The 25,000-nt window shown below is 41.6% G+C and overlaps 1 protein-coding gene across 11 annotated transcripts in view; it reads right to left on the bottom strand.

Moving 5' to 3' along the window:
• LOC147029978 (E3 ubiquitin-protein ligase NEDD4-like) overlaps window positions 1-25,000 on the bottom strand; it is a 325,864-nt gene that overhangs the window by 53,276 nt on the left and 247,588 nt on the right. For 10 of the 11 annotated variants that reach the window (XR_015056152.1, XR_015056154.1, XR_015056153.1 and 7 more), the window contains 6 exons: window positions 24,440-24,571; window positions 18,223-18,426; window positions 11,172-11,249; window positions 10,876-10,930; window positions 4,646-4,704; window positions 4,479-4,544 (listed from right to left, as the gene is read on the bottom strand). Coding sequence is in view for 7 of the 11 variants with exons in the window: in XM_085873551.1 (XP_085729677.1) it covers window positions 4,479-4,544; window positions 4,646-4,704; window positions 10,876-10,930; window positions 11,172-11,249; window positions 18,223-18,426; window positions 24,440-24,571 (594 nt within the window). In the remaining 4 variants the exon portion in view is untranslated. The remainder of the gene's footprint in view (window positions 1-4,478; window positions 4,545-4,645; window positions 4,705-10,875; window positions 10,931-11,171; window positions 11,250-18,222; window positions 18,427-24,439; window positions 24,572-25,000) is intronic. The other variant, XR_015056156.1, reaches the window with a different exon arrangement.

The following is a 25,000-nucleotide window of genomic DNA, read 5'->3' on the forward strand; positions in this document are numbered from 1 at the left end:
AACAAACAAACCGACAACACCACTGAACAAGTGCTTCACTCGCATAACCGGCGACTCACTGTCCGAGGCAGAATCTCTGGCAGGTCCTTCTCGGCTTCCACAAACTTTGTAACTTCTTTTTGACGAGTATGGGCACGTGTGAAGTGGGGGCGGGGTTTTCCCTGCATGGCCGACACCCCGCCCAGAAAGGACGGACCCATGGAAGCCCCATCCAATCAGGGCAGACAGTGACGTCTGTTCCACTGAGTCCGCGCCCCGTTCGGGGAGGTCCAAGAAAGTTACGACGCCATCCTCAGCGGAGAGTTCTGAGGGGGTTCGGTCGTTGGTTCTGAGTAAGTCTCTTGGAGGAGGAACGAGAGTTCTTTTGGAGGAGCAAGTTGGTTGGTGTGCGCTCTACGTTTTGCTGGCGTTCGTGGAGTTTTCCTGGGTCCCGTCCGCGACCCTGATCTCCGCCCTGGGACTCCGACTGCCCCGCTCGGTTTCCTCCACGGGCACGAGTCCCACGCGTGTGACTGTGGGCCAAGCCACACGACCAATTGCAGGTGCCACACCGCGGAGCACTCCCTCCCTTCAACGTGCAGGTCCCACGTGAACTGTGACCCCCAGCTCATCTCTCCCTCTCTGGCTGCGGGGATGTTTCAACAAATCGTCTGAGTGTGCGTCTGAGTGTGTGGGCCCATCTTATAAGTACAACTGTCAAGTGTTTTCCATCATTGTAAATTCTTGCTTGCATTTCCGTGATAAGTCTTGCTCTGTGTCCTCGTTTATTATAAATAAATGATTCTAAAAATGTTCCCAGTTCGTTTCCGTCCTTTCTTTCATTGGTCCAGCATGGTTCGGATCTGAGTTTTAGCCGGGTCTTTGTTCCCGTTAATCTGCTCATCCCAGCTGGCACGGCTTTGGCAGTTCCGCTCGACTGCACCCGAACCGGAGTTGGTAGTCGGTAGTTGGAACGCTACCGCAGTCGGTAGAGTGACCCGGTTCGAGCAAGACGTGCCGAGGGTGTGGTTCCCCGGTAGTCCAAATCGCATAGTAAATTAGGTAAATTGGTTCTCGACAAAAAGATCCTACGCTACGCGGTTGAGATATTGGCGTCCACGGTCGGTTCAGCAACCCGCCGGCTTATGGAGTTATCCGAGAGCGACGGCCTACAATTCCGGGGAGTCTGGTGGAGACGACGTAACTTTCCCCACCTAGTGGTCGTTCTCGGCACCGGACCTCCAGCCCACAACAATATTGTTATGGTTCTCGGAACCGTACGCATACAACATACAGGTGTCCCAAGTCAGTTCTGCCGTTAAGTATATGTGTCGACAGAACCCCTCCTCGTGTGTAGTGAGAAATCGAAGGGGTGCGTTGCAATGGTTTTTTTAGTTAGGGTAATCTTTATATCCCATCCTCCATTGCGATCCACGGTACCCGAGCGCTTGCAGCCTTCGGTTTGCTGGCAACAATGTACCACGGTCCACCTGTTGTCTCTGGAGGCTCGTTTTTCAGAGACAGAATCTTCGCTGTCGCAGTTCCTATTCGGCTTCTCCAAACGCTCCAAATCTTTCTTGACGAGTCCACACACGTGGAGTGGGCGGGCTTCGCCGGTGCCTGGCCGAGGCCCCGCCCAGAAAGGGCGAACCCATGGGAGCCCCGTCCAATCAGGGCAGACAGTGACGTCAGTTTTGACCAAGGCCCTGCCCCGCTGAGGGAGGTCTATAAACCACGACATCATCCTCAGTCTTGAGTTCTTTGGGGGTCGTTCGTTCTGTGCTTGGAGGCCAGAGTTGGTTGGAAAACGAAGGAGTTCCCGCTGCTTGGCTCCACTCACGTCTCGCCCCGATGGCCCGACTACTGGTTCCGGCCCACTCGAGCTCCTCCATGGACCCGAACTCCACACGGGCGGCTGTGGACCTGACTGCACGACCGTTGGCAGGTGCCGAGCCATGGAGCATTCCTTTCCCTGAGACTCAGGTACTCGAAAGAACTGCGACCTCAGTCCGCCTCCCTCCCTGGCTGCAAAAGTCCTTTGCCTTCAACTGAGTTTATTTTGTCCGAGTGCGTGTCGCCAGTCTCATAAGTAGAAACTGGATAAGTGTTTTCGATCATTGTAAATCTTGCCTGTATAATTCCCGCTCAAGTCTGCTCTGTGTCTGCTTTGTAAGTTGCTGTAAATTGTCGCACTACATCTTCGTTCTTTCCCCTGCATAACACCCCAATAAACCTCTTTCTGTGCTACATAAATTTCCTCGTTTCTTATAAATAAACCATCATTAGAAATGTTCCCAGTTCGTTTTTGTCTTTTCCTTCATTGGTCCAGCATCGTTCGGATCTGAGTTTTAGCCAGGTCTTTGTTCCCGTTAATCTGTTCATCCTAGCCGGCACGGCTTTGGCAGTTCCGCTCGACTGCACCCGAACCGGAGTTGGTAGTCGGTAGTTAGAACTCTACCGCAGTCGGTAGAGCGACCTGGTTCGAGCAAGACGTGCCGAGAGCGTGGTTCTCTGGTAGACGACACCGCGTGGTTAATTAGGTAAATTGGTTCGAGACAAAAGGACCCTACGCTATGCGGTGGAGGTATTTGCGCCCACGGTCGGTTCAGCGACCCACCACCTCACGGAATTATCCGTGAGCGACGGCCTACAATTCCGGAGAGTCTGGTGGGAGACGACATAACTTCCCCCACCTCGTGGTCGTTCTCGCCACCGGTCCCCGGCCCGCAACTATATGTTCATTTATTTCAGTTTGCAAATGAGATTATATGTCTGTGGAAAACGCAATGATGGTTTAAATAAAGCGATTTGCTCTCATCATTCATGTATTGAATACGTGCATCATCAAATATTTTAATCTTTAGGACATACACTCCCCCTCCCCCACCCCTTCATGCGTTACACAATTTGGAATGGCCCATTAGGGGGTGGGGTGAGGGGGATGCAGAAAGATGGTAATGAAGCCGAGGGATGCTGAATGGGATGACATCGAGAAATGGTGGGGTTGGAAAGATGCAGGTATGTAGAAGATGTGGGGTTTTGCTGTCAGGGTAGCGACATGGTGGTGTTTGACACCATCAATGGACGTAAAGGGGAATTTACTATAGTGTGCAGACAACCCATGCAAACTGGACTTCTAGAAACACATCATTGGTATGGGAGGAAGGTTGATGGATGAAGTGATTCGGAGTGAGACAGGTTTGGGAAACAAGCCGTGTAAAGAAGAATACGAAGAGGTGGAATAGATTACGATGAAGAGGAAAAAGGAGAAGAAGAAGAAGAGGAAAAAGGAGAAGAAGAAGAAGAGGAAAAAGGAGAAGAAGAAGAAGAAGAGGAAGAAGGAGAAGAAGGAGAAGAGGGAGAAGAGGGAGAAGAGGGAGAAGAAGGAGAAGAAGGAGAAGAAGGAGAAGAAGGAGGAGAAGGAGGAGAAGGAGGAGAAGGAGGAGAAGGAGGAGAAGGAGGAGAAGGAGGAGAAGGAGGAGAAGGAGGAGAAGGAGGAGAAGGAGGAGAAGAAGGAGGAGAAGAAGGAGGAGAAGAAGGAGGAGAAGAAGAAGGAGAAGGAGAAGGAGAAGAAGAAGGAGAAGGAGAAGGAGAAGGAGAAGAAGAAGGAGAAGAAGAAGGAGAAGAAGAAGGAGAAGAAGAAGGAGAAGAAGAAGGAGAAGAAGAAGGAGAAGAAGAAGGAGAAGAAGAAGGAGAAGAAGGAGAAAGAGGAGAAGGAGGAGGAGGAGGAGGAGGAGGAGGAGAAGGAGGAGGAGAAGGAGGAGGAGAAGGAGGAGGAGGAGGAGGAGGAGGAGGAGGAGGAGAAGGAGGAGGAGGAGGAGGAGGAGGAGAAGGAGGAGGAGAAGGAGGAGGAGAAGGAGGAGGAGAAGGAGGAGGAGAAGGAGGAGGAGAAGGAGGAGGAGAAGGAGGAGGAGAAGGAGGAGGAGAAGGAGGAGGAGAAGGAGGAGGAGAAGGAGGAGGAGAAGGAGGAGGAGAAGGAGGAGGAGAAGGAGGAGGAGAAGGAGGAGGAGAAGGAGGAGGAGAAGGAGGAGGAGAAGGAGGAGGAGAAGGAGGAGGAGAAGGAGGAGGAGGAGGAGGAGGAGAAGGAGGATGAGAAGGACGAGTAGAAGGAGGAGAAGGAGGAGGAGAAGGAGGAGGAGGAGGAGAAGGAGGAGGAGAAGGAGGAGGAGAAGGAGGAGAAGAAGGAGGAGAAGGAGGAGGAGAAGGAGGAGAAGAAGGAGGAGAAGAAGGAGGAGAAGAAGGAGGAGAAGAAGGAGAAGAAGAACACGTGCGGTGCTCCTCATGGAGAAATAAGGGAAGTGAAGCATTTTAAAATGTCCTTTAAAGCTTTTAAAGGAAGAGGCATTTCATTCAATGACGATTCAGTTTGGAGATACTGAGAAAAGGGAGAGATAAAGAATAGAGTATCATTTGTTCACAACATCCGACGTTTGTGAGATAGCCCAGCCCAATGGAAAAATAATTACAAATATCTAAAGGTGACACTGCGAGGAACATACGGGTTTCTTCAGTTTCTTTCGGAAGAAGTCGTACTTCTGCTTGTAGTCTCTGGAATACGGTACAGCCTGGGGGAAGAAAAAAAAACCCCAACAGACATCAGTTGCCATGTGCAGGGCTATCATTCGTGGAAAGCACTACAACGAGCGAGAGAAGTATGTGTCCTTACAGGTCCGGTGATGGCAGGGTTTTGTAATCTTGGATCTTCCCATTGTGTGCGTTTCATGTCTGGCGGATTATAAAGAGAATAAACAACCACACATGTACTCTAATAACACAGTCAGAACCTATATTGTTCACAATGCTCCATCACATTATGCACATAAATCATTATCCAACAATGGCTTGTGTGCAACTATAATTTGACAAAAATTATTCCAAACGCATAAACCACAACTTCAGGATGCTGCCAGGAATTAAACGTACCGAAATCCGTTGTTGCACAGTATCCACGTACGCAACCCAATGCATTTAACATCTTGTCCATATTGGGGGTTATTTACATATTACATATGCAAAAATGCGAAGGTATTCTGTGCTCTCCTTCTCTCCTTTAATTTAAACCCACAACATATACACATCCTCTCTCCAACACCACAACTTCCTCCTTCAACGCAGCTCCCTGACAAATGCATCACACACTGATGAACATGGTGCAACAGACAGCAGTATCTCCACCCAGAAACAACAACAAAACTAAAGAGTTCATCGAACATCTTACAGTCTTGAGAAAAAGGATCTTAAGCCCTGCTCACTGATATCACCAATCATTACGCGTTCGATAGTAGCGACATCTTTCACCAAACATTTTGATCACACCTCATATGTAATTCAATTGAAATGAAATAAAAGTTTTAAAGAAACTTTTTTCGGAAGTTTACCACCGTTGATGCGCCGTCTTTTTACACCACCTTATTTAGCATGTTAAATTAGTTAATTGTACCGATTGTTTGTGTCGCTTATGACGTCCCTAAAAACAGTAAGTTTCCAGTTTGGAATGATTTTAAATCTTGTTTGTCAGACAGGCAGACAGACAGATTGCCTTAAATCTAATCTGTCTTAATCTGTGCTCATGGGTGCTCCAAATTCAGAGACAAGGTACTACTAAACTGTCGGTTCGTGTTCCGATTCATGGTCTGATTTGTGTTCTCCAGTGTTCAAAATATAAAATTCAATTTAAATGAAGTAGTTCCTCGATCAGAGACTGCCGTCTGTGGACAGACAGAATGTACAAATTGCTTAATCCCACTTTAGGCTTTGCACTGCAAGGACTTTTCAGATCGACCAATATCTATTATTTCCTCATGTACATGAAGTGAAAAGCAGGGTTAAGCAATTGGTTCATGTCCGCCTGTCCGTCCATCCGTCCATCCATCCGTCCATCCATCTGTAAATGTCAGTTTATGATTGAGAAACAACTTATTTAAAACGATTTCAAATTTTGCACATGAATCAGAAAAACGAACCTGCAGTTTTACAGGACTTTGGCTGTGAATTTGTTCCGAACGCACACACGCAGAGAGGAGCGAGATGATTTATTTTTTTACTCTGTCTGCCTGTCTGGCGGTCAAATAAAATTGAAGATCATTCCAAACAGGAAACTTACTGTTTTTAGGATGTCATGAAGGACGCATACAACATGCACAAAAAACTAATATGACGTGTTAGATAGGGTGGCGTAATAGACACTGCGTCAATGGTGGTGTAACGGCGGTAAATTCCAGAATTAATTCGTTTGCATGACTTTTAAAATCTATTTTATTTAATTTGAATTATGAACTTGAATACTGCAGAATGCAAATCACATTCTCGTCACTTCTAAGAACCTCCAGTTTAGCAGACCTTGGACATGTTAAATAAGGTGGCGCAGAAGGGTGATGAACAAGACTGCTTTCAATAGCGCGAAACTTCCAGAATTTTCTTTAGCAACCTGTAACATCATTATTTTATTAAAACTGAAGTATGTACCTGAACACTGCATGAGGTATTGTGTTTTAAGAACTCTCTCGTTATTACTTCTGCCACTGAAGGTGGACAGATGTTATGTTTTCAACCCTGTCTGTCTGTTTGTTTGTTTGTTTGTTTGTTTGTTACTTGCAAAATCAAAGATTTGCAAGTATGTTGGTTGGTCTGGTCTGTTATTGTCTGTTTGTTTGTTTGAATGTCAATCGCCTGCAGGTCACATTTTTACTCCGATCTTAAAGAAACTTCACCACCTGGTGGAGGTAGTGATAAGCTGGAACTCCATTGTTTTTGAGGTCAACATGTCAAAGGTCAAAGTCACATAAATCGTCAATTTTCAACCGATTCACTTGATATCCATGTATATACTGTATATAAAACGGAAAAACATGGGTGGACGATGAACCCTCATCGAGGTGATGCCTTGGTCGACCCAAGTGAGTATATCTATTAATTACGTACTGTTTGAACATGAGATGGACCATGAGTACGTCTATTAATTACTTATTATTAGACATTGAATAAGTCTATTAATTACCTCTATTAATTAAGGACGATTGGAACATGCCTTTGAGACATGTAGACCTTTCGAGCCCTTTCACCTTTTTTAACCCCTTTGACCTTTTAGACCCCTTTAGACCATCTTAAACATTTGAAGGCCTTTTATAACTCCAAGACCCCCAAGACCCTTCATAACCTCCAAGACCCTCCAATTTAAGACCCTCCAAGACCCCCCCCAGGCCCTTCAAAACCAAAAAGACCCTTTAAGACCCTCAAGACCCATGAGGACCCTGTAGACCCCAATCAAATCCTTTGCACCCTAACACTCCACAGACCCCATTCGAACATCTGTCTGAGGGGCTTCTGCAATAACACTTGAGGTTCACCAGTCATAATCAAAAGGCCCCCCATTGATAAACCACCTCAGGACCAAGCTAAGAGGGCACAAAATATAATTAATTTCTTTCTTTCTTCAGGTTGTGCTCATCTTGGTTAATGGCAAAGGGAAAAGTCTCACATGGCAAAGAAAAAGGTATGCATGACAACAATTTCACCCCATTATAATGAAATGCACAAGGTGGTGGGGACTGGCAATTAGTGAAGAAAAAAAAGAGATACTACACTAACCATCACAATTAGCTGGAGTGATGCCCATTATTCTTGGAGACACCCCATTAAAAATAGCAGACAAGTTTGTGTACTTGAGAAGTTAGAGTATGATCACCAGTGGTGGAAAACTGGATGGTGAAATCCAGAAGAGATTAGCCAGTGCAACATCCATGTTCTACTCACTCCAAAGTTGAGAGTGGCACCGTTGAGGTCTATCCCTCAACAGTAAGCTGATTGTATACTACCATGTCATCTTGGCATACTGCTATATGGTAGCGAGACCTGGGCTACCCTAACTAAACACCAACACCAGCTGGATCTGTTCCACCAAAGATGCTTTCGCAACATCATGCATATTCACTGGTGAGAAAAGATCACCAATATGGAAGTCCTAGTCCATGCCAACATAACAAGCAGAAGCATGATGGTGAGGACATCAAGACTGAGGTGGTTGCGTCACGTGTGCCAAATGCCAGACCATCATCTCCCAAAGAGTACTTTTTGTGAACTAGCCACTGGAACTCACCCATGTGGCGGGCCCTGTAAACGTTGGAAGGATGTCATCAAGGAAGACCGAAAGATCTTCAATATTGAAGAGAACTGGCATGACGTAACACAAATAATGCAAAGCTGGAGAGAAGCTATTAGAAAGGGTGCATTGATTACAGAGGCTACTGTTACTGCAAAGGCAGCCAAGCAGTGCAAGAGATGGTACAGAAGGCTGCAGTGTCACCCATCATCATAAGTGATGGGGACATATTGATTGATTGATAATCAAATGGGATATTTTTGTGATTTAATAAATTGCCAAACCTCAGGAATTTTTAAAGATATCAGATTGAAACTCGCATTGCTTATTTGTACGTACGTGGAGCATATGTGTATACAATGTGGTCATAGTTAGTCAATGGTCAAGGTCAATGCCATCCAAAACATGGAAAACACCTATTAGGTGGCAAATACAAAGTGTATCCACCAAATTTGTTATGCACAACAATGCATCATGTAAAACACTTGATAGGTCAAAGTTTCCAAATTACCAAATTATTGTTTCCATGGCAATGATTGTTTATTTGGATTTTGCAAGTATCATACTATGCACAATATCTTTCTTATCTGTTTGTTTGTCTGTGAGCAAAATATCTCAAAAAATTGTGGATGGATTCAGACAAAATTTGGAAGACACGTTGGGTGTGTGACAGACAAATTGATTAGAAAGTGAAAATCCGAATCGGAGAATTTAAGTGATTCTTCGCCATCGAGAGATAATGCCAAAAACGATAGAGCACGATATCTCAAAACGTCATGGAGAGATTTGGATGAAACATGGTGGACAGGTTGAGTGTATGACAAAGACGAATTGATTCCATTTTGGTGAATATTCAGATGCAATAATTTTTTTAAGTGATTCTCCACCATTGAGTGATATGGCTAAAAACAATGTCTCAAAAACGTTGTGGACGGATTTGGCCGAAACGAAACTTGGTGGACAAGTTGGGTTTATGACAAGAACTAATTGATTTGATTTTGGTTAAGATACGGATGTGGATGCAGTTTTTAAAAAAAAAATTCAAAGGGATTCTTCACCATTGTAAGCCTTCAGTTTAGTAGATTTTGGACATGTTAAAAAGGTGGTGTATAAGGGTGATGAACAAGACTGCTTCAATCGTGATAAACTTCCAGAATTTTCTTTAACAATCTTTAATGTCATTATTTTATTAAAACTTAAGTATGTACTGGAACACCGCATGGGGTATCGTGTTCTTAGAACTCTCTCGTTATTACTTCCACCACTGAAGGTGGACAGACATTATGTTTTCAACCCTGTCTGTCTGTCTGTCTGTTTAAATTTCAATCACCTGCAGGTCACATTTTTACTCCGATCTTCAAGAAACTTGGATGGTGAAATCCAGAAGAGATTAGCCAGTGCAACATCCATGTTCTACTCCTCCAAAGTTAAGAGTGGCATCATTCAAGTCTATCCCTCAACAGTAAGCTGATTGTATACCACCATGTCATCTTGGACTTCTGCTGGAAAACAAGTGTGGTGACAGTTGTTGGCTTAGTGGTTAGGGTGGCTGGATTGGGATCCTCAGGTCCTGAGTTTGAGCCCCGTTTGCCACTGAATTAACACCAGGGGGTTGACTCAGCCTGTCATCCTTCCGAGGTCGGCAAAATGAGTACCAGTGTACTGGTACCGGTGTACGCTCCGGTTAAAATAGGTGTACCATATCCCTGTGTGTCGTAAGAGGCGACCAGGGTTGGCGTGAGGAAGGGCATCCAGCCATAAAAAACATTGCCTCAAGAAGGGAACCATGATTGCATGGAGCCGCAAAAAGCTAACCCCTGCTCAGCAGGGAAAAATGGTTGTAAAAAGGCTGTTTGTTTTTTTATTTTTCACCATTGAGAGGTGGGTCAACAACAACATATAGTATGATATTTCAAAAAGTTGTGGAAGAGTTGGGATAAAACTAGTTGGATGAGTTAGGTGACGAGAATAAGCTGATTAGATTTTAGTTCAGGTCCGGATGCAGATCCATATCTGGCCTATTAGTGGAATACAAAATGTAAACTGTTCAGCCTGGTGGAGGTGTGCACTCTACCGAGTGCCATTCTCGTTATTATAGTGTTTGTTTGAGATGATATAAGTAAAATGATGTGCAGGTATGTCAGGTGCACCCAGTTTCTGGAGGAAGTGACATTCAAAGTGAGACTGTAATTGCATAAATATCAAGCTGTTCTATCACAGAATAAGCCATCCTTCCAAAAAACAAAAGATCTATCTGGATATCTTGTTATTTCTATAAAGAGACAAAAATAAGATAGCGAGGCCATGCTTTTCACCTTCAAATTTCGGTGGACTTTAGCTCAGATTTTAGGAGCCATCTATTTACTACGTATGCATGAAGGGGAGAGTGGTTTTGGGGTTGGTTCAAAATACCATATTTACATTGGAAAATTTTCCTAAATGACCTTGACCTTTGACACTTTTTTTGAAAATAGGGGGGGGGATATTGCAATTGGCTCTGTCACGCTATCTCCTCCTAAACGGTTGTGCAGAAATATACCACACAAGATAGTTATGAACACCACATGGCAAGAAGGTGTGAGAGCATTATCATTTTTGGCCCCACCCCCTGGACCTGGGTCAAAAGGTCAAACACCAAAAATTATAACTATATTTTAAAACATTTTTGTTATGAAACTTTGTACATGCAATCAACATTGTGGAACACATGAAATATGTCATGATTTTTTGGAGGATTTGACCCCCAGTTCATGGCCCAGGTGCAAAATTATTAACTGTGCAAAAACAAAGCCACTTACTGTGGTCAATGTAGAAAGTTCGTCCATCAGTGTGGGTTCTTTCTTCCCATCCAGGCTGCAAAGGCAGAAAAAGGAAGTTGGGAGATCGGGGGGGGGGAGCAGGGGGAGAAGGGGAGAGTATCGAATATGGTCCATTGCAGGAGTAGAACAAGACGGCAACACGATGTCATTGAGGAAAGGAATATAGAATACCAGTGAAAGCTCCATAAAATGACATCACCTCCTGCCCAACTTAATCAGCTCAAACAAATCTACTGGTAGGCAATGGCATTTGTACCAAGACTGCAAACACTTACAGGTAAAGGTCCCAGGTCAGACGGGTCTAGGCTTGCCCTCTTGCGCATGTGAACAGGAACCTTGAGTCGAGGGTCCTCCTGAAAAATGACGCACAAGTAACCAGCTGTTGTCTTGGAAGTAGTGAATAAGTACATGCCTCTCTTACGGTTTTGTACAGTAATAAATTTGTAACCAGATGTATGAACGATGTTGAGTGAACTACATTGTGTGGAGAAATCATCTCTCACTCCCAAAACTCACTAATTCATTTGTTGAATTTCAAACAAAGCAATTTTTTGCACAACTTAAAAGGTAACACTCCACCTTAACGTACTCTCAAACGCAACCATATAATCATATCAGTATTTGAATAAGCAGAGCAATACGAAGACATGGACGGTAATTAATTTAACAAATACTGTACACTGAAATGAAGACAGGAAATCCAAACAGGGAGAAGGAAAAACAAAAAAAATGAGAAAAAAAGTTAAAAAGAACAAGTACGGTATTGAAAGGGAGAGTCGTAGATTGCAGAAAATGGGAAAGAGTTTGGAGGGTAGGGGGGATTTAATGAGGGGAAAGAACGGGAATGTGTAGAATATGAATAACTCTTGGACATGAAGTAAGGGAATCAGAGAGGGGGAAGAGAGAGGAGAGAGGAGAGAGGAGAGAGGAGAGAGGAGAGAGGAGAGAGGAGAGAGGAGAGAGGAGAGAGGAGAGAGGAGAGGAGAGAGGAGAGAGGAGAGAGGAGAGAGGTGAGATATATATATATATATATATATATATATATATATATATATATATATATATATATATATATATATATATATATATATATATATATGAAGTCACTTTAAAGTGAACGTGTACATTTCATATAACATATATATATATATATATATATATATATATATATATATATATATATATATATATATATATATATATATATATATATATATATTATATATATATATATATATATATATATTTTCATTATATATATATATATATATTTCATTATATATATTTCATATAACATATATATATATATATATATATATATATATATATATATATATATATATATATATATATATATATATATATATATATATATATATATATATATATATATATATATATATATATATATATATATATATATATATATATATATATATATATACATATATATATATATATATATATATATATATATATATATATATATATATATATATATATATATATATATATATATATATATATATATATACATATATATATATATATATATATATATATATATATATATATATATATATATATATGTATATATATATATACATATATATATACATATATATATATATACATATATATATATACATATATATATGTATATATATATATATATGTATATATATATATATATGTATATATATATATATATATATATATATACATATATATATATATACATATATATATATATATATATATATATATATATATATATATATATACATATATATATATATATATATATATATATACATATACATATACATATACATAAATATATACTGTACATCTAGCAATATCTATCTACCGATATAAAACACAGTGTGTATCTGTGTATTTTTTTTATTTGTTCGTCCCTCTTCATAAAGACGATTTGAGTAAGGTTTTAAAGACCAATCTTTTAACATGACTGTGTTTACTCCGGTCCATTTTTCAGGATTAAAAAAAATAAAAAAAAACTCAAAATTTTTTTTTCATAAAAGAGTAATTACATCTCTTCCATTGGAAATGTAGACAGTGACTTGTAAACCGAGCCTCAAGGGCGGTGTACAGAAACGTTTTTTAAAATAATAAATGCAAGGCATAGGGAGGTGAAATTTGCTGCACATGATGTGTAATGCACGGAGAGTAAAATGAGTGTTCATTTACGTCCGAGGGCGTCTAATAAATAAAGAAGATATAAGCACACCTGATGCTAGACCGAGGCTTCGCACTTTGGCACGCTCACGAGGCTGTACTATCAAAATGAAATGTCCCAGAAGATAAAGAAAATAGGGTCACATTTGTACATGTCGTGTTTTAAAATAACGTTTTTTCTTGCTACGAAACATCATATCGTCCACTCGGCCTAAATATTTCGAATAAAATAATTCCATCCAATTACGTTTTTGGGGGCTTTTATACGAGTATCTACAGTCCCCGGAGAAAGTCTACACCTACTTTCAAATTTTTCACCTTTTGTTGCCTTATGGGCTGGAATAAAAATGCATTCAATCACACTTTTTCTACTTTTATTTACACATCATAACCCACAACTTCCAAGTGAAAAACAAATTCTACAAATTTCAGAAACTATTTAAAATACAAACATAGAATATCTTGGTTGGATAATCGTCCACAACCCTGAGAAAATAACTTGGGAGAAGCACCTTTGACAGCAATTATAGCTGAGTCTGTTGGACTAGGTCTTTACCAACTTTGCACACGCAATATTAAAGGGTACGTGTACATTTCGTATAACTTTGAAGTGTACGTGTACATTTCGTATAACTTTAAAGTGTACGTGCACATACATTTCAAATAACTTTAAAAGTGAATGTGTACATTTACATTTCAAAGTTTACGTGCACATAACTCCTTTAAAGTGAACGTGTACATTTCATATAACTTTAAAGGGTACGTGTAAATTTCATATAACTTTAAAGTAAACATGTACGTTTCATATAACTTTAAAGGGTACATGTACATTTTGCATAACCATAAAGTGGACGTGTACATTTCATATAACTTTAAAGGGTACGTGCACATTTTGTATAACTATAAAGTGGATGTGTACATTTCATACAACTTTAAAGGGTATGTGTACATTTCGTATAACTATAAAGTGGATGTGTACATTTCATATAACTTTAAAGGGTATGTGTACATTTTGTATAACTATAAAGTGGACGTGTACATTTCATACAACTTTAAAGGGTACGTGTACATTTTGTATAACGATAAAGTGGATGTGTACACTTCATATATAACTTTTCAGTGGACGTGTACATTACATACTGTTGCGGGCCGGGGTTCGGTGGCGAGCACGACAGCTTGAGGGAGCAGTAGAGTCGGCTCCACCGAACACACCAGAATTTAGGTCGTGACCCTCGGATAAGTCTGAAAGGCATGGGTCCCTTACAGGACCATGAATCGCCAATAATTTGACCGCGTGGGGTAGGGTTAATTGCCAAACTTCAAGTGCTAGTTCAGTGGCAGGGTGGTTGGTTTGTGGGATCTAAGGATTTAAAGACCTGACTATAAAACAACTTCGCAGCACACATATACTTAATTACCTATTAAACAAAGGACGGGATTCTAACTAGATACACATACTTACCGATATAACTGATCTATAAGGACTCTGGGCTGTTGTGTGCGATGGGTTCCAGATTCGTAACAATACAACTTTAAAGTGAACGTGTACATTTCATACAACTTTAAAGTGAACGTGTACATTTCATATAACTTTAAAGTGGACGTGTACATTTCGTATAAATTTAAAGTGGACGTGTACATTTCGTACAAATTTAAAGTGGACGTGTACATTTCATACAACTTTAAAGTGAACGTGTACATTTCGTATAAATTTAAAGTGGACGTGTACATTTCGTACAAATTTAAAGTGGACGTGTACATTTCGTACAAATTTAAAGTGGACGTGTACATTTCATATAACTTTAAAGTGGACGTGTACATTTCGTATAAATGTAAAGTGGATGTGTACATTTATATTTCAAAGTGTATATGTACATAACTTATTTAAAGGGTATGTGTACATTTCATACAACTTTAAAGTGGATGTGTTCAGTTACATTTCAAAGTGGATGTGTACATAAATAAATATCTCTTGGGAATTTCCCCCACGGCCTCCCGACGAATTAATGACGGAAGCAGGTATTTCACGACCAAGCCAATTTTGGTCACCTTAAATGTTTATTTACCTCACATAATATGTGAAGTACATGTTCATCAGTTTGTTTAGAAGCCTTGAAAAGTCATGTGAAAAACCACATGTGCTGATAAACCCTCAAAGCTGGAGCAAAAAAGATGGCGGCCATTTCTGGGCAGCTTGTGTTTTATTATGGCGGGAAAGTCGTGGCCTGGCTAATGGGTAGTGCTTGTGACGCTGGGGGAGATAGGGGAAGACCAAGCCAATTTTCTCTAAAGCCTCTCAACTCTTCTCTTTCTTTTTCTTTTCCTCTTTTTCTCTACTCTTGAGCCTCTGACCAGTCAAATGGGTGGCACTTATGACCCACAGAAATAAAGTCAGCTTTATATACAAGAGGTATATACAGATACGTGGAAAGTTGTGAGGGTGGGGGGGGGTGGAAATCAATAGTTATATTGTGGTCAGAGTAGCATAGAACATGTGATGGCAGAGTATAGTACAACCACTGTGAGCTAAATGTGTAGGTAGAGGTAAGTTGTATATAATGCGTGCACCGAGGATGTGGTGATTGAAGATTGTAGGGAAGTTTAGAGTAAGATTATGTTGCTTAAAGCCTGTTGTTTAATAGCCAAGGCCAGGTGGAGGGTTTGTGAAACAAGAGCACAAGGAAAGCACTTCATGCTTTACAAAACTGTAGGCACATGCGTGTCGGCTCTGGCGGCGAGATGCGCTACAGAAGCCAGGAAAGGGTAAGAGTAGTTATCTTTAAGGGCACACCATGCGGGGTGGGATGCCGAGAACAAGGTGCCACCCACATCAGCAAATGGACAACCGCCCACGGAACCCTTCGCATGGGGAGGCGGTTCCAAAGTCTGGGAGGATCGGACTCATGCGGAACCCATGGGAGGAGGATTGGAGCTGCGAGTACAAACGGACGCAATAGTCCTGGCCTCTGGGGATCATCGCTTTTCGTGGCCAGATCTGCACCATCATGGATTGCCTCTGTCGCTCTTAACCTTTGTCGTTCCTCGCCTTTGTGGGGAGCCTGCTTCAGCCCGCTGTCGTGGGACCACAACCAGTTCGGGCTTATACAAGCCCTCACATGGCCCTTTATCCCTCCTATAGAGTCTGGTATTTATTTTGGTGCCCTTAGAGGGATGTTTTATTTATTTCCTTGTGTATAAGTTTGCATGTTCCCTCATCCCTATTTGTGTCGATCGTCTGGTTTGTTCCGTTGGGCCATAACGTCTTATCCACCCTTTTCCCGATATTATTTTATAATAAAACCCACTTTAATTACAAGGAGCATCTCTCACCTTTTTGTTTCCTGCACTCTTTCAACCACCACCATTTCAAATTGGGTAAGCGTTGGAGGTGAAAACACCACCACAGCTGACCGCCCCACCATAAGTAAAAGATCGTTCGACTATTCGCAGAGACATTACATCTCTGGTGTAGAGGCATATCACGCTCTTGAGCCTCTGACGCGAATACATATTTTCATAACCACGTTCAATAACCCTATCGTTATTTTCCCAAGAACCTGGAAATTGAGAGGGTGGATTTTCAACACAATCATCACTGTCATCATTATCCGTGAACGGAGGAAGTGAGGTAGCTAATTTGAGCATAATTTTCTGTTTTTAAGTTTGGTTGGTTTTCATGTAAACAAGTTCCCATTGCATTGCATTTGATATACTATTGCATTGCATTTCTTGGTGGTTGCCAAGATGCGCAGTGCAGCATGTTAAAATCGGTTGTTTATGACAATTTGAATATTTGAATGACAGTTTGAGTCTATGGTTAGATGGAGGTGCTGTGTAATGGACATGCCTACAAGGTAAAGTGTTCATCGCTCAATATATTATCAAAATAAAGTGGTGTATGATTAAAGTTATTCAAATGTCGTAATACTTTAAATAAGTTTGAATAAGAATATTGCATTGCTGTGCTGACCGACTGTCTGGACACAACTTTGAGGTTGTGGGTCCATTGAGGTTGAGTCATCTACTGATGTGGACCTGTGAATGGGCATGTGGATTCACCGTTTGGAGACGTTCTGGGCTGAAAGGATCGAAACCTTGATGAAAAACGGTGCCCAGCTGATGATCCAGGCAGTTGGGAAATCAGTCAATTGCTTACAAGTTCAGGTTATAACTACAAATAAAATAGGTTTGTAAGTACTTACCAGTTCATAATATATCTGTGTTTGTGTGTTTATGTATGTACAGTATATGTATATTTATATATGCAAGTGTGTGTGTGTGTGTGTGTGTGTGTGTGTGTGTGTGTGTGTGTGTGTGTGTGTGTGTGTGTGTGTGTGTGTGTGTGTGTGTGTGTGTGTGTGTGTGTGTGTGCGCGCGCGTGCATATGTATTGTTATGTCTGGCTTCCTTCTTGGGACTATGGTGCAGTAATTGGTCTTGATTTTGATTATCAGGTCACCTCGTTGCTCGTCAGCAACCACCGAGCATGGTAAAATAGTACCATTGCTATCCATCTCCTTTAAAACAAGTCGCATGTCCACTTTATATTGGAATAAACTGACCCCGGGTGCATCCCACAAGTTGCTGTGATAAACGTGTCATGACGTCACGAGATCTGGGGGCTATTGAATGGGGTATCTTCACAGAAATTGCTGGAGAATTCACAAAGGTGCATTCATTGCATTATGGTGCATTTTCATTTCCACATCTAGCATGTGAATTGAAAGAAAAATTTAGAAAATGATCAGATCTAGTAATTCCGCTTTTGAAATTTGTTTTGTGTCCTTATTAAGGACTGTGTTGTCCCAGCAGAGCAAATTCCACTGATACATCCAAGGTGGTTTTCATTCAAATAAAAGATATTTACAACAGAGTACATCCCATAGTACTTAAAAGAGTAGGCTGTTGTTGGTTGGTGTTGCCGTCTCAGTTCACCATTCCAGGTTCATTCCCATTTCATGTTGATTTGTCCATCATCTAATTTCCTTGTAAATCATTTTAAAGTACAATGATATGCAATAATGTAAACCTTGTCCTACATGTGAAATACAAACTCATCCATGAGCATCAGATTAGTTCAAAAAAAAGAAAAAGGGATGCCAGTAAGAAGGTGCGGCTTTTCTCTCACCCACGTCGTGCTGCGTGTGTTGTGATCGATGAAGAACGGACGCCTGTTGGGAGCGTAACGCATCTCCCAGCCTGTAGGAAGGAACCCAGAGTCTTGTGACCGGGACTGCCTTGGCGAGTTATATGGGGAACCCTGAGGTGACTGAGGCGTGGACCGGTTTTTGCTGCTGTGTGTTGCAGAAGGTGGAAGTGGTTCTCGAATACTCTGAATGATACAGGTGTACAAAGATTTCACAAAGCAATAATTGAAGAAAAAAAACCCCCAAAAAACCACATTCGGCATGCTTGCATGTAATCATAAAAATATTGCTTGTATAGACCAAGTGATGATTGAGGTTTGAAAACAAACAGCACGTGTCCTTTTGTGATACATGATAATAAAGTTCCAGGACAATTTTATACCATCATGTTTATGCTAATGAGAAAATGTGTGTGCTTAGCACGAGAAACTTGGTTTCCAAGTGGATGCGTGAAAGAGCAGAACATTGTAATCTTGTGTTGTGCCCAACTTTGAAAGATGACTACTCTCATGAAGCAGTGAATATGGATTGAAGAGACCAATCCCCCCCTCATTCCCCAACAGTTGATGACTAACTTTTTGCGATGGGAACGAGGAACTCTTGTGTACACAGGATTTGTCGTCATTTTTGCTCTGAAAAATTCTTCCGACGACATCAGTCTGTTAATTAGCATTACTACAAAGGTGTCCTGCAAATGATGGAGGGTTAGAAGTCAGAAGTCATATGTCAAGCATGTTTGAGTGAAACTTTAAAAAAAAAAATAGCACGTAAATGACAAATACAGTGCAAACATACAACAATGCTGTTCATTACATTATTTTTGTGTCTTTATTAAGTCCTGGTCTTAAGTTTTGTGTCCCGTGTCCTTACTTTTGTGTCCCACCACAAAAATTGTTGGAAGAAATGCTATTGATAGTGTAGTAGATAGTAGAAAAATCGTGCAAATTATGATACAAGCATCAAATTTGGCATTTCTGTTCTGCAGGGCTTTCTGATCAAATCTGCCTGATTGGCCATTTGAAAATCCAAGATGGCGGCCATTTTTCAAGATGGCCGCCAAGTTAGCCTCCCGAAGTTGACTTTTTGCTCAGAAGTATTTGTAGTTGTCCGATTTGCATGATCAAAGTGTGGATCCCTATGTTCTCAAGCCTGCTGGAGTGGATTTTCCTGTTTGTAAAGCCCCCTGACACACACTTTTTCTGATTTTTCACATTTGTTTATGATTTTCATATGTTTGCACGACTTAACATGTATGTAGTAGTAGCTACTTATGCATGGGGTGTAGGGGTGTAGTGTTAGAGGTCGTACCTTTGTTTCAGCAGTCAGCCACATCCCTTGGATGGACTACTGGTACTGGTCCCTATCACTGGCCCAACTCTCATCTATGGCTCCAAGAAGTTGCTAGTGCAAGGCATCGGCCACACCCTGGTAAACCATGTTGGCTTGTGGGCTAAACTAGATGACGGTAGCACACAGAAGGTCTCTGCGTGTGATGGAGTACATCTAGCTCCAAATTTTTGAAGTGCACGAAGTTGATGAAACAGATGTGCTGATTGAATCCAGGCCACTTACCAGTCCTTTAATCAACATTTCCAGTTCATCGCCAAGTAATAATTTCTTGAAGGAGTGATTGTCGGGCACTACCAAGGCACATTGGTGACATCACTGCTGTGAAACTCAGCATGGGGTTCAGTGTCAGCTAAGTAGGAAGTGCATGTTGGCATCATTGTTGGAATCATACTGCAACAACTTACTAGTGTCCCAAGTGTTGCCTAATCAACCCCGGATCAGTTAGGCAGCCGCACCTGAATCGACAGGATGTGCCAGCATGGGAGAGCCGAGCCAAGGATAACGGGGTTTTAGTTATGTGGATGGTGTACAGATCGCACGGGACTTATGGCACTGGATGAACGATCGGACTAGGTGTAGGGCAGATGCATAAACCTAGTTGTATCCCATACAGGAAAGTGTCCATTATACATGTACAGGGTGGTAAAAGGATAAACCCTAGACCCTGAACGTCATACTGGCCATGGACACGAGTTCTACTGGTAAATCATGGAACACTGTCTGGACCAAGTGTTGCCTATGTCAGGAGGTTAAGAAAGAAGATCTAAAGTCCCCCGAGGCCAATCCTGCCAAAAGAGGAGATGATGGGTATATGAACTTGACAAGAAATATTCCTCTGTTTCACTCACTCAATGCACTACCAATCAAGCTAGACCCTGCAAGACTTGACGAAGGTGGTGGGATAGAGGAAACCTTGAGACAAAACAAGGTTGTCATGAGAGTTCATGAGAGTTCAAGAAAAAAATCATGAGAGTTGCTGGCTTCTATTTAACAACACAAAGTTACACAGAGCTGAAAAAAGAATTCTGAAAAAAGAAAAAAGCCAGAACAGGCAGTGTGACTTGCAAGAATTCTTCAAGCATGAGAATCAGTCACACCCTGCATCTCTCAGTGACAGCGGCAAGCTTCATCTTCATACATGTCAGAAGCTCACAGCTGGCTGAAATTCTTGAAGCGCAAGTGAACATCCCAGACAGAGAACCAAGGGGAGATGCAGTCATCATTGATGGCTCAGCACTTATCAATGCCCTACCTCCACGCACTTCAAAGATATTTGATGAGTATGCTGAAGAAGACATCATCACAAAGGTGGAATCCTATGGTGCCAGGTACGAGAGGGTGGACGTAGTGTTTGATGTGTAAAAGAAGTCAAGTCTGAAGTCCGAGGCAAGGTCGAAAAGGGGGCAAGGAATCAGAAGAAGAGTGACAGGAACCAGTAAGACCCCAAGTAACTGGATAAACTTTCTTCGAGATGACAGCAACAAGACTGACCTGTTTCACTTCCTTGCAGAAAAGATGTGGGAAGCACAGATGACAAGCACAGTCATTGTCACAAAAGGAGAAGATGCCTTTAGCAACACAAGGAAGTCACTGGATGCTGTGTCTCCATGTTGTCATGAAGAAGCTGACACTCAAATATTTGTACACGCCAGGGATGCAACGACGGATGGTAGCAAGTCCATTATCATTAAGGCTAATGACACGGACGTACTAGTCATAGCAATATCTGTACTGCCATCCTTACAGGAACTTGGTCTTGAGAACATGTGTATTGCCTTTTGCCAAGGAGCCAAGGCGTGATGGATTCCAGTCCATGAGATAGTTTCTGCAATAGGGCCTGAGAAAGATAGAGGGATCCCATACTTCCATGCATTCACTGGATGTGACGTCGTGTCTGCCTTCCGCGGTAAAGGGAAGAAAACTGCATGGCAGACTTGGAACGTCTTTGATGATGTTTCTGAAACATTCACCAATCTCAGCCAGCACCTAACATTGATTCGTGATCTTGACCTGCAGAGGCCGGAGAGATTCATTGTCCTCATGTATGACAGATTAAGCGCAGCCACTGGTGTGGACGGAGCAAGACTGGATCTCTTTGCCCACAAGCAGAGGCCGTAGAACTCAATTCCACCAACACAGGCAGCCCTCAGAGAACATGCAAAGCGTGCGGCCTATCAGGCTGGGATCATCTGGGGCCAGGCAACCATCTCCGGTCCAGACACGAGCAGTCCCGCTGAATGGGGATGGACACAGAAAGGAGAGACGTGGCAGATATGTTGGACAACACTACCCCCTATTGCAGCCAGCTGGCAGGAACTGACCAAGTGTTCCTGTAAGAAATGTTGCAACCGGAGATGCAAGTGCTTTCAGTCAGGGCTCCCCTGCACAGAACTCTGCAGCCGCATATGTGAACAGTAGCAGCTGGAGGCACATTCGCATGGTATGCATAACTTTGAACATTTACTAGCCAGGGCCCGGTTGCAGAAACGCCTTAGCTTCATATGACAATCATTAAAGTGGTGCAAAATCAGAAAAAGTGTGTGTCAGGGGGCTTTAAAAACAGGAAAATCCACTCCAGCAGGCTTGAAAACATAGCAATCCACACCTAGATCATGCAAATCGGACAACTACAAATACTTCTAAGCAAAGTCAACTTCGGGAGGCTAACTTGGCGGCCATCTTGAAAATGGCCGCCATCTTGTTTTTTTCAAATGGACAATCAGGCAGATTTGATTAGGATCCCCTGGAGAACAAATGTGCCAAATTTGATGCTTGTATCATCATTTGCACGATTCCTCTCAAAATTGCTGTTATCTGCCCCCACTATCTGTCATACATGAAGACAACGAATCTCTCCAGCCTCTGCAGGTCAAGATCACGAATCAATGTTGGATGCCGGCTGAGATTGGTGAATGTTTCAGAAACATCATCAAAGACGCTCCAAGTCTGCCATGCAGTTTTCTTCCCTTTACCGCGGAAGGCAGACACGACGTCACATCCAGTGAACGCATGGAAGTATGGGATCCCTCTAGCTTTCTCAGGCCCTATTGCAGAAACTATCTCATGGACTGGAATCCATCGTGCATTGGCTCCTTGGCCAAAGGCAACCCCTTAAAACCCCCCCTTAAAAACCAGGATTTGTGAAAAGTTGGCAAGTTGCCAATGTTTGAATGCAGTATATTGCCATAAGATCAAGCGGTGCGGAATGATCAATGACTCATCAGAAGGCCCTCACGACCCAAGGTTTGGGAACCCCTGGTTAAAAGGGTCTAAATGTCTAAAAATGTTCAATGGTACATAATTAATAGATGTAATGAAGAGATGTAATTAACAAACTAGGCTCCGTCGATATCGATTTTTTTTCGATATCGATGTACTGGTGGGGTCATACCGGTATATCGATATTGTAAAAATAAAAATAAAATTAAATATTTGATGATATTTTTTTTTACGCAGGTTCCAAATATATAGAATGGTCCAATGTCCATTAAGTATTCGTATATGACGTACACATCATTGACACGGTAATTTCTGAAAATATTCCCACACAGGGCTCCCCCCCCCACCCCCACCCCCATGATGAGAAAGGTTATTTTACTTCCAACTTCAACTTGTATTAAAAATTATTTTGTTTTAAAGTGAGATTAGTATTGGTAATCGACACAGGTCAGAATCCATCGCCATCGCTGTACCGGTCTGACTATCGCAGATCGCTGTACCCATATCGCTTCCATACCGTTATCGCTATTGCAGATCACTGACTCGGGACAGGACTTCTAAATCACACCTGATTCATATTAAATCAGAACCAATTGGTAATTGCTTTAAAACCAGCCACGAGGGCAAAGAAAAACAAGGTTCCTTGTACGGGTGCTTGGATGCTGAGGGTTAAAAGTTAAAACATACTGTACTTACTTCCAGTTACGTCTTGACGTCATACATTTCACTGTTCCATGTTTATCTGAGACGCCAAGTGCATCAAGGCTTTTAAAAGATTGTAAACACCTTTCTTCGATTTTTGGTGATATAACCAGGTTTTTTTTTCCTGTTAATTTTTTTCGGTATACCGGTATATTCAGACTTCCAACATCGGTAAATCGATATGAAAAATTATATCGATATAATCGGTATGTCAATATATCGCTGGACCCTATAAGAAATGTAATTAATAGACAGACTCACAGTCCAACTCATGTTCAAACAGTATGGAATTAATAGACATACTAACGTGGGTCGACCAAACCTTCACCTCTACAGAGGATTCACCAAGGTGTCACTCAAAAAGGTCTTAAAAAGGTCTAATGGGGTCGAAAGGTCCAAAGGAACAAGGTGTCTAAGTAGTCGAATGGGCGTAAAGGTTTAAAAGGTACGCAGCAATAGTACATAATTAAAAGATGACGTCACAGTGCAACTGACATTCAAACAGTACATAATTAATTTATAATATAGATACAGTCACACGTAGGTCAACTGAGGTTTCATGGTTTCACAGCTCGCCTCATGGCTTGACCTTGTTTCACGTATTTATTACATAGAATATCCAGATAGAAGATGACACTTAAGCTTCCGCTGAAAATCTGCTAAAAAGTGAGGCAAAACGAGGTTCTAAAAAAGTACTCGATGAGAAGGATTTTGAGACGGAAACAACAGAGGTTGGAGAATGACACAATAAGAGGCAGAAAAGTTGACTTGTACAAGGGAGTATGATGGAAGAAAAACCGAAAGAGGAGAGCAAGGCAGAAATGAGTTGCATTAAAAAAAAATTGAAATTAGGTGACAAGATATCATGGCACATGTTGCGCAGTGAAATGGTAAAACGTGAATCGGGTGTCCTGCCACACAACTTACCTCCATGGGGCTTGGGGGAGAGCTCAGGCTGCGAGGACGCCGCACTTGAAAGGGTTCCTCAGAGTCTTGGGCATCGATGGCAGTTGCCAATGGAGTTCCACCTGCAGCCCCATGCATGCCATCATCTGCAGGCTGGAATATAAATAAAGAATAAGAAAATAATGCTCAGTTCTAAAAGCAACAGCAACTAAGCATAAAAGTGGAATGGAACGGCACTGGGAAGAGAGCATACCTCCACCTGGCTGAACGGTTTACGTTTCGAATCCCACCAAAAGGAAAGATCTGCATCCGGACCTTAACCACAATCTAATCGGCGTGTTGTTGCCACCTATCCAACTTATCCACTAAGTTTTGCCTCAACCTGTCCATAACTGCTTGAAAAATCGTAATATACGTGTGTGTGTGTGTGTGTGTGTGTGTGTGTGTGTATACACATATTATTTAAAATATGTATATATATATATATATATATATATATATATATATATATATATATATATATATATATATATATATATATATATATATATATATATATATATATATATATATATATATATA

Source organism: Eptatretus burgeri, chromosome 3 (genome assembly GCF_056783735.1).
Source record: "Eptatretus burgeri isolate ZD-2024b chromosome 3, Ebu_testis_v1, whole genome shotgun sequence".
Taxonomy (NCBI): Eukaryota; Metazoa; Chordata; class Myxini; order Myxiniformes; family Myxinidae; genus Eptatretus; species Eptatretus burgeri.